Genomic DNA, 14668 nt, shown 5'->3' with positions numbered 1-14668 from the left:
CGCAAAGCCAACGTCATCGTGAGTCGTCTCTCGTCAGTCATGATTTGTTTAGTAGTGCTCAAATAAACCGATGTAAATTGAGAACCTCGATTCTCAATGACATGTTATTATCATTGCAATGAGCTGAATTATGAACAATTCTAAGTTATTATATTCGACGTCCCATATGACGAGGCTTTTTAAATGTATCGAGATGCAAATCAATAAACGTATTTTTCTTCAGGTCGTTGAACAAATTTTTACTTACCTACACGTCTTATGTAACCAATTAAATATAATTGAAACGTCCTTGGGTGGGTAGTGACGTGTGAGTGTACCTACCTAATAGCTATGAAGAATTTAATGGGTATAAGTCTAATGGCTGTAATCCGACGCTTGATTTCGGTAACTTTATGATCCGTTTATGATTTCTTTGGCTATAACAGTTTGGCAATCTAGTATTTTGGCACTTGAAACGTGGACTATCGTAACTATTTATTAGAAACCATTTTGCTTCAATCAATATTTTACTAAAGTTTATTTAAAGGTGCTTAAGTCAAATTTTATAATCAACGTTACTTTTACTAATTTTGCTGCATCATTCATGATATCTTAATAGGTGCATTAGAAGTTCCCAACATAATCTCTTTCCTTTCATCGGCAGCACTTACCCAGTTCAGATGAAAGTACAGTTAACAAACCAAGTAATTCCTACGTACAATAGCGAAGTCGTATTCAAATCATATTTGCTAATATAAAAGGTAAACTTGGCTTAACGGTACACACCATAATAAGAGGTATGGTGAAACCGTTCGGGCCAGTGGACCGCGGCCATTTTTGATCCAGCGACCTCACACGCATGGCAGACTTTTTTGACAGGTTGTAAGACCTAAATTGTATGCGTGCGCCTACGCTAGACCCAGCTGTGAGTCACAGTTGTTGGACTTCAGTACCTACCTACGTAGAGTCGTATACATATTAAACCAAGTATGGAAAAATGTGCAAAGGATTCTTAGTCATCCCAAACCGTGGAATTAGTAACGCAACGTGCAATGTGGTTGGTTCTGGTTAACGCAGGTTTACGTCGTAGACCATCCATGTCACCATATTGTTATCTATTTTATTTCTGTTCCATGTAATGTAAGTTGTAACAAGCTATAAAACAAAACTAAAAACTGATTTTACGAGCTATTTAAATGTAAAATAAGCTCAGAACTTGGTTTAATAATATTGTAATGTCTGCAATAAAATAAACGATATTGAATTTGTAATTTAAACACTGGTCATTCGGAAACGATTAGATACAAGCAATATGCCAATAAATAAACAATAACTTCGAATAATCCTTTCACTATTAAGACCATAAAAACTTGAGACGAAACATACCGAAGAAGCAACGATTGCACTTACAGACTAAATATTTACATAACGAATGTTTTGTCTTGATGCAAGCATGCTGTAATCTATTTGAATAACGGTTCTGTAAATGTCATTCCGATGTTAACCAAAAGAATGTGTTATGGTTGCTACACGTGACAATGATCAAACATGCAAAATGTCATCGTCGGGTATCGTTTCAATTAACGCAGATGGCCATATGGTTTGAAGAACTGACGCAATGCTAACGACCGCAGCAGACCTTATGATAGTGATATTATTTGACGTTGTTATAACCGAATACGCCTCCGCAATTTAAGCAGACAACAAAAACCTCAAATCTGCTGACATAATGGTACCTATTGTGAGAAACAAAAAGTAATGTTCCCAGTACATTGCTGTGTACGCATTTCTCTTTGTACGAGATGAGATTATAGATGGGCTCGGTATCGAATAAGGCAACGAAGCAAGAATATTTATTATAGTAAAACGTTTAGTAAGCAATTGATTTGTTACGATACCAGATGTAGAAGTTGCTACATTTAACAAAGACATGTCACATGACAGATGTCGGTCTAGGTGAGATTGCCAAATAAAGTAACCTAAGATAAGCCCAAAGAAACAATAGGAGTACACTTTGACACTACTATTATAACATTAGACCGTTAACCTTGTTATCGCCGCTATTATCCAGCCCATATGTTTCCACTTCTTTAGTCAGACGAATGTATGATGCTTAAATCTCACTTTTGTCCAACCATTTGGGACCATTTAAATCAATATCTGCTTCGTCCATCGACTCATTGTCATGAAGACGTCGTTATTGTATATCCTAAAATATCTATCTCGTTTATAGGTCATATCTAGGCTCTCTATGTGAAGCTAAACCCATCTGGTGCGAAGCCAAGAATAGCAACTAGTTTTTTATGCGTTTTTATTACATTGCTGAGTGGGTGTTAAACATTATTGCTTTGTTTATTTCAATTTGTATATTCATTCATAGTCATGTAGAGTTGCGAAACATAAAATATAAGTTGTTTTCGATTTTTATTGTCAGGTGCATCTAAAAAAAATCTAGATGAATATTGGTAGGTAATACTCCTAAAAATATCTTCTATTTCGTCATGCTGTTGTTTGTCTGTCTACTTTGGTTCAAAGTTTGTAAGATTGGCCTTCGGTAGCAATGGTACTAACCAGAAAATCTTGTGTGTGTACAAAGTTCTGATCAGATGCAGTACTTATACATAATATGAAGTGACACATTCCTCAATTGAACGATGGCGTGCCGCGAGATCTCAAATTAGCGCCAATTTATGCCTCCGGCTGACTCACGGGCGAGGCTAGGTGTTCGTATGAGTATTATCCTCGGCCAATATCAGACCAGTAATCTAAATTGAATCAAACATAGGTACAATTAATGACACAGCACTTCAAGTGTAATTGGCATTACATCTCAGATATTTTTCCAATCGTTTAGGTAACCACTCTTGATATATTTTCGATTATTAACTAAGAGAAACCTCGATGTGATTCAATTACTCTCAAAATAACCGATCGCATTGAAAACTCCATTATCATTTCACTATTTACAAACAAATGCGCAGCTTTCAAGTTTCAAAAATTCTTCAATCAACATTTAACTCCTACCATCCATGAAAATGATCAAAGAGAATCGTGATTACAAATTGAGTTCTAACCAAAAGAAATTGAACTATAAAACCAAAGTTGTAAATGATAAAACATCGGCTCGGCGAGGTTACAACGACCTTGCTGACGAATAATTGGGTAGTGAGGCAATTGAGCTCTTCCCAGTGTCGGCGTCGGGAACTCAGGATGTCTGTGAATTAACAGGTTCACGAAATCAAGTTTATGACCTTTCATAAACATTCTCACAGTATAAGCAAGTCTTCCTTATCACTTTTAGAGTGCAAAGTGCAAGCTTATCGACGTTTTTAGATTCGGGGCTCCAGCAAAAATGTCATTTAAATATTGAGTTAACCTCCATACGTTCTACACTTCATATAAGTATTATTTTTAGCGACTTAAGACCTATTCGCTCCACTCTGTTACGTACTCTGATATAACTTGACTAAACAAAGACACTAAACCTTCACACGAGAATTCCATTTCATCTTGCAGTAATGAAGCGACAACTATAAACGCTTTTACGGTTTAATTATAATACATGGCTTCATCTTCTTTAGTTTATAAGCGTATCTAATTCTAGAGAATACGAAGTTCCAAAGACGTTTTTAATCTTGCAACAAGCACCCAAACTTTTTCATAAATCACGCTGTCTCTAGATGATATCATTATGTACTAACTTTAATGGAGTTCCATTGAGCGTGGTCTTATCGACTTGACATTATATTTTACGATTGGTTTACGAGCGTTAAGTACCCAAAAAATCTTTGAAGATTTATAACGTTTCTTTGGCTTTACTTTAATTTCTTTTCTTTTTTTCCAGAATGTGGTGGACGATCACGGGAAACTTCGGAAACATTCTTCCGATTGACTGGACTAAGTCGTTCTCCAGGAAGATGCATATCCCTACCTTGAATCTTAATGACAAAAAGGTAAGAATTTAGAACAGATACGTAGGTACCTCAGATACATTCCAGAGTCGTCAAAAGTAACAGTGTGAAACTAACATGCCGTATTTTCCAATGCCAAAAGTATTTTTTACTTACTTACGCCAATTAAACAAAGAAATAAAACGTGAATAGGTACTTAATTTCACTTCTCTTGTTTCATTTTCTGCAATGTTATACGATGCCAACCGACGAAAAACATCTTATTTAATGCTATCCATTGTTTCGTGGGAAAACGAATTCAATGCCTTGCCGTATTATTATAATGCAATGCTCATCAAACTGCAATGGATGTTCCAGTTTTTTGATGAGGTTTAAATAATTCTGTGAAAAATGTTACTCGCGCGAAATTTCACACCAAACCCGTTGTTAGTGCTTTATTATTTTTGTTTGAAACTTATTCGCGAAAACAGATTTTGCGATTAAATGTTAATTGACGGAAAGTTATTAACTATTGTGATTTTATAATAACAGCGTGAGTCGCTCTCAAGCTCTGGTGATTTTAATTATAGTCTGATAAATCATATAGAACGTGCATCTTTACATCGGCGTATTAGTTAATTACATGTCCACTCTTTTTGCTCTCTCTGCAAAGACTGTATGAATACCTTTGATTGATATACCTGGAGAGATTCGAGTATTTTCCATCCTTGCAAATCACTTGCAGCCTTTATTTGTTCTAATAACTCAAAATTGTCGTTGTCCAGAGTTCAATGACTCCTGACGACGAGATCCACAGCTCGGAGGATGAGGCTGTAGCCTCAGACCTGGACATGCACGCTCTCATCCTGGGCGGGCTTCACCAGGACCACGAGTGCCCTGTCAAGACTGCTGATGAGGTAAGCAATACTTCATGATGCTTTACAGAAGCCAAAGTTTTTGTAGGTATTTGTATTGATGATCAAATGTTGTCAACGATGTCAAACAATTTAATGATGGATTCACTGATTGGTAGATAACTAGATAGTCTAAACTTTTGACATGTAAAAAACTGTAGCCTCCCATTACTGTAGTAGCTACACTAATGGGTGGGTTTTCCAAAATTCAGATTATGAGATTACAATACAAGTTAGTATTAGTTGTACAAAACAGTAACAGTCTTTGGACATTATTAGCTTCTGCCGGCGGCTTCAACAAGTATCCTATCACCCAAGTCAACTAATACCCCTATCTTTACACGAAATTTCATCAAAGTCCGTTCAAACAAACAAAGCCATTTATAAGTATGATTGTAAAATTCATAAGAATTGACTGAGTGAGAAACTAAATTAAAACATACATTTTTCATACTCAGGTGATCCAGGAAATAGACGACATGATGCAAGACACTCCATCATCAGAAGGTGACATCATCGAGTACAACGAAGCTCTGGAGAAAGGGAAGGAGGTACTCAGCTCGCCGCTCTATGAAGATAGTGAGTACCATTGCATCACTGCTGTATTTGCTTTATAATTGCAGGCGACTGAAGTAGCTGGGTATTTAAATAACGATAATATTATGTTTGTGTTTTGTTGAAATCAACATTGATACAAATTTTACTGAGGATTTTGTTCGTTTGAGCGCTGTAATTATGTCTGTTAAAAAGTACTATGTTGTGATTATGATAGTACATATAATTACGAATGGTTATTATTGTGTAGATTATTTCCTACCGGGGTTGCGGACAGGACTAGCCTACTAGACTACTAGACTTAATGTGGCCCTAGATTTAGAGCACTGGCTGGAGTTAGAACAGGGCTGTTTTAAGTCAGTGAGAGTCTTCCCTGACCCCGCTCAGGAATCATTTGAAGTTTTCATACTTTTAATAAATGTTTGAGATTCAGTTTTTTTCTAAACTTTGTCCCACACTAGGATTTTATCCTGTGTCGTGGGTGCGTTTACAAACATACAATTTCACATACACACGACAACTAGACTCGGAACAATAATTTGTGGATGTGAACCGCGCCAACTGTGCCCGCAATTCAGAATACGCTAGTAGAAAGGCCTATGTTTTTAAAATAAGACATTGCACTCGTGCGGATTCAAATCTACCTAGCAATTGTATTTTATTCCAAACACTGCTATGTAAAATGTAAACAGTAAAATTGTTTTCGTTTCCCGTCTATTCGGAGAGAGGAATGTGTATTGTGTAAACGTTTGTAGGTAAACTTATCCTGTATATCGCAAAGATACACAGAGAGACCTACAAAAGAGCGATCCTCGAAAGCAATCGAGCGGTCCTCGAAAATAATCGTGCTTTCCTCGAAAACAATCGAGCAATATTCGAAAACAATCGAGCATTACTCGAAAACAATCAAGCTTTCCTCGAAAGCAATGGAGCAATACTCGAAAACAATCGAAAGTTCCTCCAAAACAATCAAGCGTTCCTCGAAAACGCAAATTTAGCATTTGTATAACATGAATCAAGATTTGCACATTCATGAGATTTCACTAGTCAAGTATTATTACTAGTCTATTTCTACTCTCTCATTGCTGCTTCTTTCATTTTACTGTGGTAAAAAGTATGAATACCTAAGACAGATTATAAAGCACCATATTTCGTCAAAATAAGTCCAGCACTCCTAAATGAGTGAGTGACATTATTGTATCAAAATTTTAATATGCATTAAATCCTACCTACTCGCGTGTTTCACGACCGTTGGATGTCTTCAAGGCCATAGTGAATAAGCTGTTTCTAGCCAGGCATGTTCCTTCTTCGACCGCTCGATCGCGGTCAAATGCTTATCAAAATAGGGATGATGACGAGGTATGACAATTAAAAATGTATTTTATTTAGTCGGTCAGTTAGATAATGAAAAAATAATAGACACATTTTTTTATTGTGTCATTTAAAATAACAATTTTGAGATAAAACGAATCAAAGTTTAGGAGTGGAAGCCAATACGTCATTTGCGTATAAAACGTAGCTAGAGGTGACGTCAGGCGGTTTTTCAAATCAATGTAATATCTTCGAATGTATTTGTTTACATAAGAACACAAAAATACGTGACTAATGTTTTAAAAAAATCTACAAGACGGGCATAAAATAAATAAAAAAAAGTCAGCTATTCTATCTAATGTTTTACAAACAACCAACTGTTTGCCTAGGTATATACTATTTTAACTAGCGAGTAGTAAACTTGTACTTGTACAAAGCAAATAATTTAAAAATGTACGAAGGTCGGAGCAAATATTGTTAATTAAACGTAAACATCCCATGTATGATTCATGTAACTAACTACCTACCACGTCGACGTCTGCTCCCGACGTTAAATGCGACGATGTCATTTATATAAATATAGGCTCATCAACTCCGTCACTTCGGTTTAACTCTAATTAATAACCAGAAATAGTTTCGTTCTACAATATATTCAGGTTGATTGCAGTTTGCAATGGCTGTTATGACAGATCTATTATAATTTAGATGACATGTAAATGCCCCACATGTAAGGTTAAATTCGTAGCTTTTTACATGTTAAATAGTAACTTAGTCTTAATTTTCGCGTGCGACTCAACGAGCCATCAGACTACCACAGATGTGGCCCAGTAGGGCTGATGCCGACCATGGTGCGGACTGCTTAACGGGTTACCGAGGCTTCGGTTCGAAAAGCAAGAGTAGGAATTAGGTGTTTTTTAGTCAGTAAGAGTCTGACACTCCCTTTCGTCTCGCCCAGGGCGGAAGAAGTCTTTGCATGGCTTTCCCCCCTCAAAAAAGCTCTTGGTTTTTAAGACGATCCAAAAATTATATTTGGCACAAAGTCAAAAATTCGCCTAAACGCGTTAAAAATCAAATCAATCAAGTTTTATTATCACTACACTACCTACGCATGTCATCGAACAGGATTTTTAAATGAATAGCCGTTGACTGAACGATCTCACTAAAATCTAGCCGCTAGCTCATGAGAACCAATCCGGTTTGGTACTTATTACCCTTAATGGAGATCTGCGTCGACTGCGTGCCATGTTTTGCTGTACCCAATGACATAATTGATTTTGCAGCAATTTGTTACTTTTTGTCACAATAATAGTAATTGCTGAATTCATGCTTCTCTGGAACTGAATTCGAAGCGTGAGAATCATTCGACAAAGACGAGAATTATGTAACTAGATGACATAACGTTGGTGGCACCGACCATAAACATCATTCGCTTCGTTTGTCAACAGCCTATATAAGCCATTATAAGACGATCCTTATGTTTACGTTTGTGCGTTTGCGATCCATCAACTACTTGCGTTATTAATAACAACATGATATTGATTTCCGTAACCGAGGCCCCAGAGTTAATTCCGCATCCAAAATGAACTGCATCAATATTTTAAGAAAACATCTCAACAACGTGAGAGTCGCCGCTGTTAAAGAAAGTACATATAACAGAACACTGTATCGGATACAGTTGCAGTTTTTAATTTAAATATTCAAATATTTAACTCAGACGGTCTGCAGCCGTAAAGCAATTTATGTGTAATTTCAGTGTGAAAGTAAATCATAAATTGATCAATAAAGCTCTCAATTGTCGTCATTCGATATGGGCGTACAATCGAGTACGCTCTGCTGATGCCCGCAGCGCAATGGCCGATTCTTTCGCTCGAGTGCGTTCACCCCTGCGCTTGCGATTAATTTGGCGCATCACTTTATTTTCTCAGCCTCCCACGTGTAGATCTAAAACGTTTATTTTTGAAATATAAATAAACGACTATCTTATCTATAAAATGGATCACAGTTTAATTTAAATAAGTTTTAAAACATGTGATTAATGTTAAGTGTTCGGTAGTAAACATTAGTACCTATGTCTTATAAATCTTGTAAAAAAACAACAGATATGGATTACTCGTGAACTGAATCTAAACCCAGTTTGAAAGTTAGAAGTAAACTTTACACTGCTACTAGTAGCTATCTACTACATTTTAATGAATTCTGTCCATGTAGTAGACGGTTATATCAACGTGTAAAACCTGTTGGAAATTACACCTATACATATTTATCTGTCTCAATGGTGAAAATGTTTTGATATAATTAAGTAATGAATTCAATACACGCCTTAAAAGTCTACTTATTATGCAATGTAAAAATGAACTGTATTTATTGCAATATAAAATCGAAGGCTTAATGAACATTACATAAGCGTATTACTTATTTAATGAATACCTACTAAGTTACTCATTAAGATTGTGCGTGACCACCGTTCAATTATTCCCTATAGCTTTATGTAGCGAGAGTCTTCAAAACGACTTACCTATTTCAGAACTACGTACGAGTTTGCTTTACGTTGAACGAAAACGAAACAAGAGCGCGTTCGGCGCTCTGATTGGCCGGCGTGAAAGAAACTACCAATCACAGCGCCAAACGCGGTCTTGTTTCGATCTCGTTAAACGTAAAACAAACTCGTACTGAGATGTAAAAGCTAAAACTGTCGAAACATATTAGTGCTTTACAAAGATCAAACTCAAATTATTTATTGCATTCATGTGTACATTTAGATGATACATAATTAGGGGCATTTGTCTTTTAATTTGATCATGGTAATAACTAGTCTATTTAACATTTCAGAGCTGCGCACATACTCGCTTGCTCAACTGAATGAAATATTCATGGAGTTGGAAGTCTTAATCCGCGAGTTCTCGGAGACTCTCATCGCTGAACTGGCTCTCCGTGATGAACTGGAATATGAGAAGGAGCTGAAGAACACCTTCATATCTCTGCTGCTGGCTGTCCAGAACAAGAGGCGACAGTACCACATTGAGAAGAAGAAGAGGCCACAGCCTCCACGGTCGCCCAATCTGAGCGGTGGCCATACTGAGTCTAAGGTAAGGGGACTATAATATTTTATACTGGCCCAGCCTATCTCCATCCGGAGATGCGGACTACCTAGCGGGTTATCGGGGCTCCGGCTCGAAAAGCACGAGTCAAAAAAGTCTAACACGCCTGGTTCCATCATCTAGGTTTCGTCATTAATACGCCACTGAGCAGCATGACACTGATAGTTTCAATCTCTGACCAACTATTTCAGACAAAATATTAGACTTTTTTACTTTCTACAACTTATAACAGTATCTATTGCTATTTAAATTAGATCTAGAGTATCGACCAAGACTAGAAACTTCCATTCGTTTAAAACACTCTATATACATAGTAAGAGCTGCACTATACCGATTTCATTAGCTCGTAACTTACCAGTCTAACCTATTAGAAATCTTATAATAATAAAAGTTTCAATAGTAAATGTACGGTGAAAGTCCCTTGTTACGGATAGTTGGTCGATGCTGTCTACTGTGACTGCTACCTATTATAATAACTATCTGCGACCAATCAATTATTTATTTATTTATTTATCTTTGTTTATTTTAATGACTGTGTTTACCAGAGGGTGTCTTTGAAGCCTGAATGGGTCGCTTATAGGCAGTAATTAACACCAGGCGAGATAGTGGTCAAACGGCAATGGAAAAAAAATAAAGGCTCTAATGTACAAATACTCAAACGCTACACAATTTTAGGACGTTCTCAAGACTAGTTCTGTCGCTACCAATTCTTTATAAAATGACAGAGATAGCACGATATTTAAGTACAACTTAAAATTGAATAGCATTTCAGTATTCGGGCGTAAATATCAGAATACACAGTCATTTTTCAACCTTATAGCAGTTGATTTAGAGTTCAATTTATCTTGGTAATGTCTTGTTCTAAGGTGTTTGTGTAATGTTTCAGTACTTGACTACGGTGATACCGTTCCACCTAGACAACGGACCCCCGGACAACCAGTCGCTCCAAGTGCTCATTAAGAGTAAGTTACATTTATCCAGCTTTTATTAATTCTGTATTGTACATTAATAAATTGTTTATAGGATTACAATAACTGCCTCGCTGGTTGAGTAGAAAAAACGTCAAATATACTTTTGTTTTTCGAAAATTTCTCAGTAGTAGCACGGAGTCTGGATTTGTGCCCAGTATATAGCAATAGGCTCACCCCTTATACATCGGACGTATAACACAAATGGTGAAAAGTGGATGTGCTTACATTGTATAGCGGCATATCATATTGTAATTTAAATTAATCCGTACCCTTCCAATTTCAGTTCTGAAGGCGATCAACGAGGACAGCCCGACCGTGCCGACGCTATTAACAGACTACATCCTAAAGGTCCTGTGTCCAACATAAACAGCCCGCGACTCTAGCCAATTGAAACAATTATTGAACACATTCAACATTTCAACATTTGCACTATACACATGTAACAGGTTTTAGACCATATCATTGTCTACACTGATACTTTTGTTCACTTAGAAATAAATTTATTCAAATAGTTGTAATTGACTGTTGTGATAAGGGTGCGGTTTACAATCTCTTCTATATTCTGAGCATTTTTTTAACATTATAATATCTAATATTCATGATATTGTTGCTCAGAAACCAAGGGGCGTCGGCTCATAAAGTGTTGTTGAGGTTTTCGATTGCAAATTCTCAGTAATGGAATAAAATCTTCATTTGGGCTCGGTTTTATAGCAATAACTTCGCCCCTTAAGAGTGCAATTTATAACATAACTGGTGAAGAGTGGACATTTAAGCCTCGTCCCCTCTAAGGAACATTTGTCGAGCGACATATGTCCCCAGAGACATCGGGCGACGTCGGACGACATCGCCGCAACATTGTTGACTGTGCGACAAGCAACAGTTTCAACGAGACGAGGCTTTAAAATGTGCGCCTTGTCCTACAAAAAAGACAGATGTTATGTTATGAAGATCTAAAGCACCTTTATCGAAACTGTCTAAATTCATATTTCAAATAGATTAAATATTTCAATAAATAAAAATTGATATTACATAAAATATTCATCGTGTATTGATATTATTAAAGGAAACACATTTTACAAGACAATTGATATCCTATTATTTTAATTTGCAATGTTATGTTGTATGCAATAAGAGCCATATTTTGTTGGGACACCATAGTTGTACGTGGCATCTAATCTGGTGGCAACATGGTTGCGCAACTTGTTGCCGGCGACCAAGTTTGTGTCTAAAGATAACTGGGTTGCGCGCGACAATGGTGTTCTAATGAACATGAGCCCAAGTATCGAACAAAAATATTGTTGTTCTGTTGAAATGTTCAAATCATTGCCATAACAACAATTCTTTTGGTGATTTATTCCAATTTGTAATATAATATACTTCAACTATATATATCTTTATTTGCATAAATGAACTGTGATATCATTAAGATAGTTTTAATTATTGCTTCCTTTAAGATTTACATGAATATTTGTTATTTTAAAATATCTCTCTCGAACATTTTATTATTATATTTATTTTAGATTTTTAATATCGTCATTACATCAATTGTCACCGGCAGAATGTGAATTCATTATGTAAATATTTTTAAAATTATATATGTAACATTGAAAAGTGGAATTGTCCTCTCATATTTAACGTTTAGCTAATTTAAGATACGTAGGTATTCAGAAGAGGCTTGTAAATAGTTTAAAATATCAGCTTCTATTATTCTTAGCTTTATTTTTATTTTACTGACTGCTTCGGTCTCGGGCTTGGGTGTAATTCCATAATATTATTACCGTTTTTTAAATTTTAGAAACGGTAATAACAGTTTGGATTCTTGAGCGTCTGGACTTATCCCCGGGTTACAGCAATAGGCTCGCCCCCTATTACACGAAACTCACACCTGTATAAAAGTGTTCCATTCAATATGTGCACTATTTATCTTCGCGGGGAACGAAAGGGCGTGATGTTATTTTAACTATTGACTTCAATTTTTAGTATAAGAACATCGAATTATGTTTTTCAATTAGTATTTAGCTTCCTAATTATAGTGTGCCCGAAATAAACCAGCTAATGTTTTATAGTAATTCCAATAATCATGAAATTTTAGATTACATTGTTAGATTTAAGTTGTATCTCTAGTCTCAACATATAGTAGTCATATTTGTTGTTACTTTAATCAATGGCAGGAAGCTTGGATGTTGAAATAAAATAAATAATCGCATGATAAACGTACGTAATAACTTGTTGTGTGGTCAGAAACATTTTGTTCTATGTACGAGAAGGTCCGCGCATTGGTTTACGATGTATGCTTTGTCGCACATTTCAATTTTGAATAGTAGGATCACTTTGTGCATAGTAAAGTGTTGGACGAATGGAATGGACAAGGTACTCAATAATTTATAAGTTCGGTGGTTATTTAACTTGAAAACATTATAATTATCGACTTTTTAAATATTGACGTAATAGGTCTGTGCAGACGGGCAACTTTTTTGTCGCTTACAAACTATATCGAGTAACTTGTCTACGCAAGACTAAGAGCGACCCATTAAGCAGTTAAGTTATATTCTCAGTGGATTATTTTGAAAAGCCAAAATAAAATTGGTGCCAGTAACAAAAGTCGCTCGTCTGCACAGTTCTCAAATATTTAAATATTTTAAACATTACTAAAATAACTTTGTATAGGTACGTGTGTACCAACTGGTTTGATTGTATCTGTATCGTATTGTAATAGATGTTGCCTATCGTACGCCTAAACCTGGCTTGAACATTATACATTTTGTGAACACATTGTAAGTACCTGGTCGAAATAAAGGAGCTTGAATGATATTTTGTTTTTTATTTTTCGTATCATCATCATCATCAGCCGAGAGACGTCCACTGCTGAACAAAGGTCTCCCCCTTAGTCCGCCACCTGCATCCATTGGCTCCCTGTATATAATTCCTCAATTATTTATCTTACTTACACAATATATTATACCTACTGATAACAAACAGATAACCTTGTTATCGACTGGTTGCAAGGAACTGGCGATTAAGACTATCTCGAGGCTTTGGTAATTGTCAAGGCATTCTTTAACAAAGTAAGCTGAAGATTTAGTTTGTTTGAACGCGCTAATCTCCGGAGCTACTGGTGCGGATCGAATAATTCATCTAAAGCATAGTGAGAATACTATATGTTATATGATGATGCTTCCGATGTAATGATTCCCAGAGTCAGTCCTTTTTAAGGGAGAACACCATCAAACGACTTCTGCAGCCCTGGGTGGGACAGATTATCAGCCCGCATCGGTATCATAGAATCATGAAACCTTCGTTTTCTTTTTCTTCTCAAATAATATCTTCTGATTTACTTCGTTACAGGATTCAAGACAGCCATTCATGTACCTGGGATGCGCCGGACTTCAGTGTTCCGCTGTTTTCATGTTTGTATCTACTGTAGATCCTGGCTTACAGGAGTTGCAGCGGTTTAGGTTCAATATTGACATGATTTAAATGGCTATGACCTAGCCAATATAAATACCTAATTGATTCTGATTCTGTTATGTGGTTTGTATGCTGCGCAATATTTTGCAGACGATATTATCATTTGGACATTTTTATCGATTATTATTAAATAGATGAGCTCCAATTGCAATCACGTGCAGCAAGATAAGGATTATTTCAATTAAGTAGGTACCTAATTAGTGAAAGAATTAAGATAACGAAATACCTATTCTAAGTTACATACCAATTACCAAAATAAACATTAATATTTCTTAAAAAATGTAAGAAGTTTGTTCTATCTGTTATTAAATTACGGTATTTGTTATAATAATTTAATTGCAATAACTTGATTGAAAAATACAGTGTTTTCACTTGATGCAAAAAATAATTTGTACGTACGAGTTTATCAGATTAAGATAGATAGCACCGTAACACGTGTCCGTTGACTTGAAAACAGTTAACGAATTGATACTACAAATAAA

At 36.0% G+C, this 14668-nt stretch overlaps 1 protein-coding gene across 2 annotated transcripts in view; it reads left to right on the top strand.

Annotated features, from left to right (window-relative positions):
- LOC118267509 (fasciculation and elongation protein zeta-2) overlaps positions 1 to 13529 on the top strand; it is a 35399-nt gene extending 21870 nt beyond the window's left edge. For both annotated transcript variants that reach the window (XM_050694037.1, XM_050694038.1), the window contains 6 exons: positions 3824 to 3932; positions 4655 to 4786; positions 5242 to 5362; positions 9479 to 9735; positions 10634 to 10709; positions 11002 to 13529. In XM_050694037.1, coding sequence (XP_050549994.1) covers positions 3824 to 3932; positions 4655 to 4786; positions 5242 to 5362; positions 9479 to 9735; positions 10634 to 10709; positions 11002 to 11084 — 778 coding nt within the window. In that variant the 3' untranslated portion in view covers positions 11085 to 13529. The remainder of the gene's footprint in view (positions 1 to 3823; positions 3933 to 4654; positions 4787 to 5241; positions 5363 to 9478; positions 9736 to 10633; positions 10710 to 11001) is intronic.
- Positions 13530 to 14668: the final 1139 nt, after the last annotated feature.

This window comes from Spodoptera frugiperda, chromosome 6 (assembly GCF_023101765.2).
Source record: "Spodoptera frugiperda isolate SF20-4 chromosome 6, AGI-APGP_CSIRO_Sfru_2.0, whole genome shotgun sequence".
NCBI classification, from domain to species: domain Eukaryota; kingdom Metazoa; phylum Arthropoda; class Insecta; order Lepidoptera; family Noctuidae; genus Spodoptera; species Spodoptera frugiperda.
The sequence above is the reverse complement of the archived record's forward strand: the minus strand, read 5'-3'. Positions and strand labels throughout refer to the sequence as shown.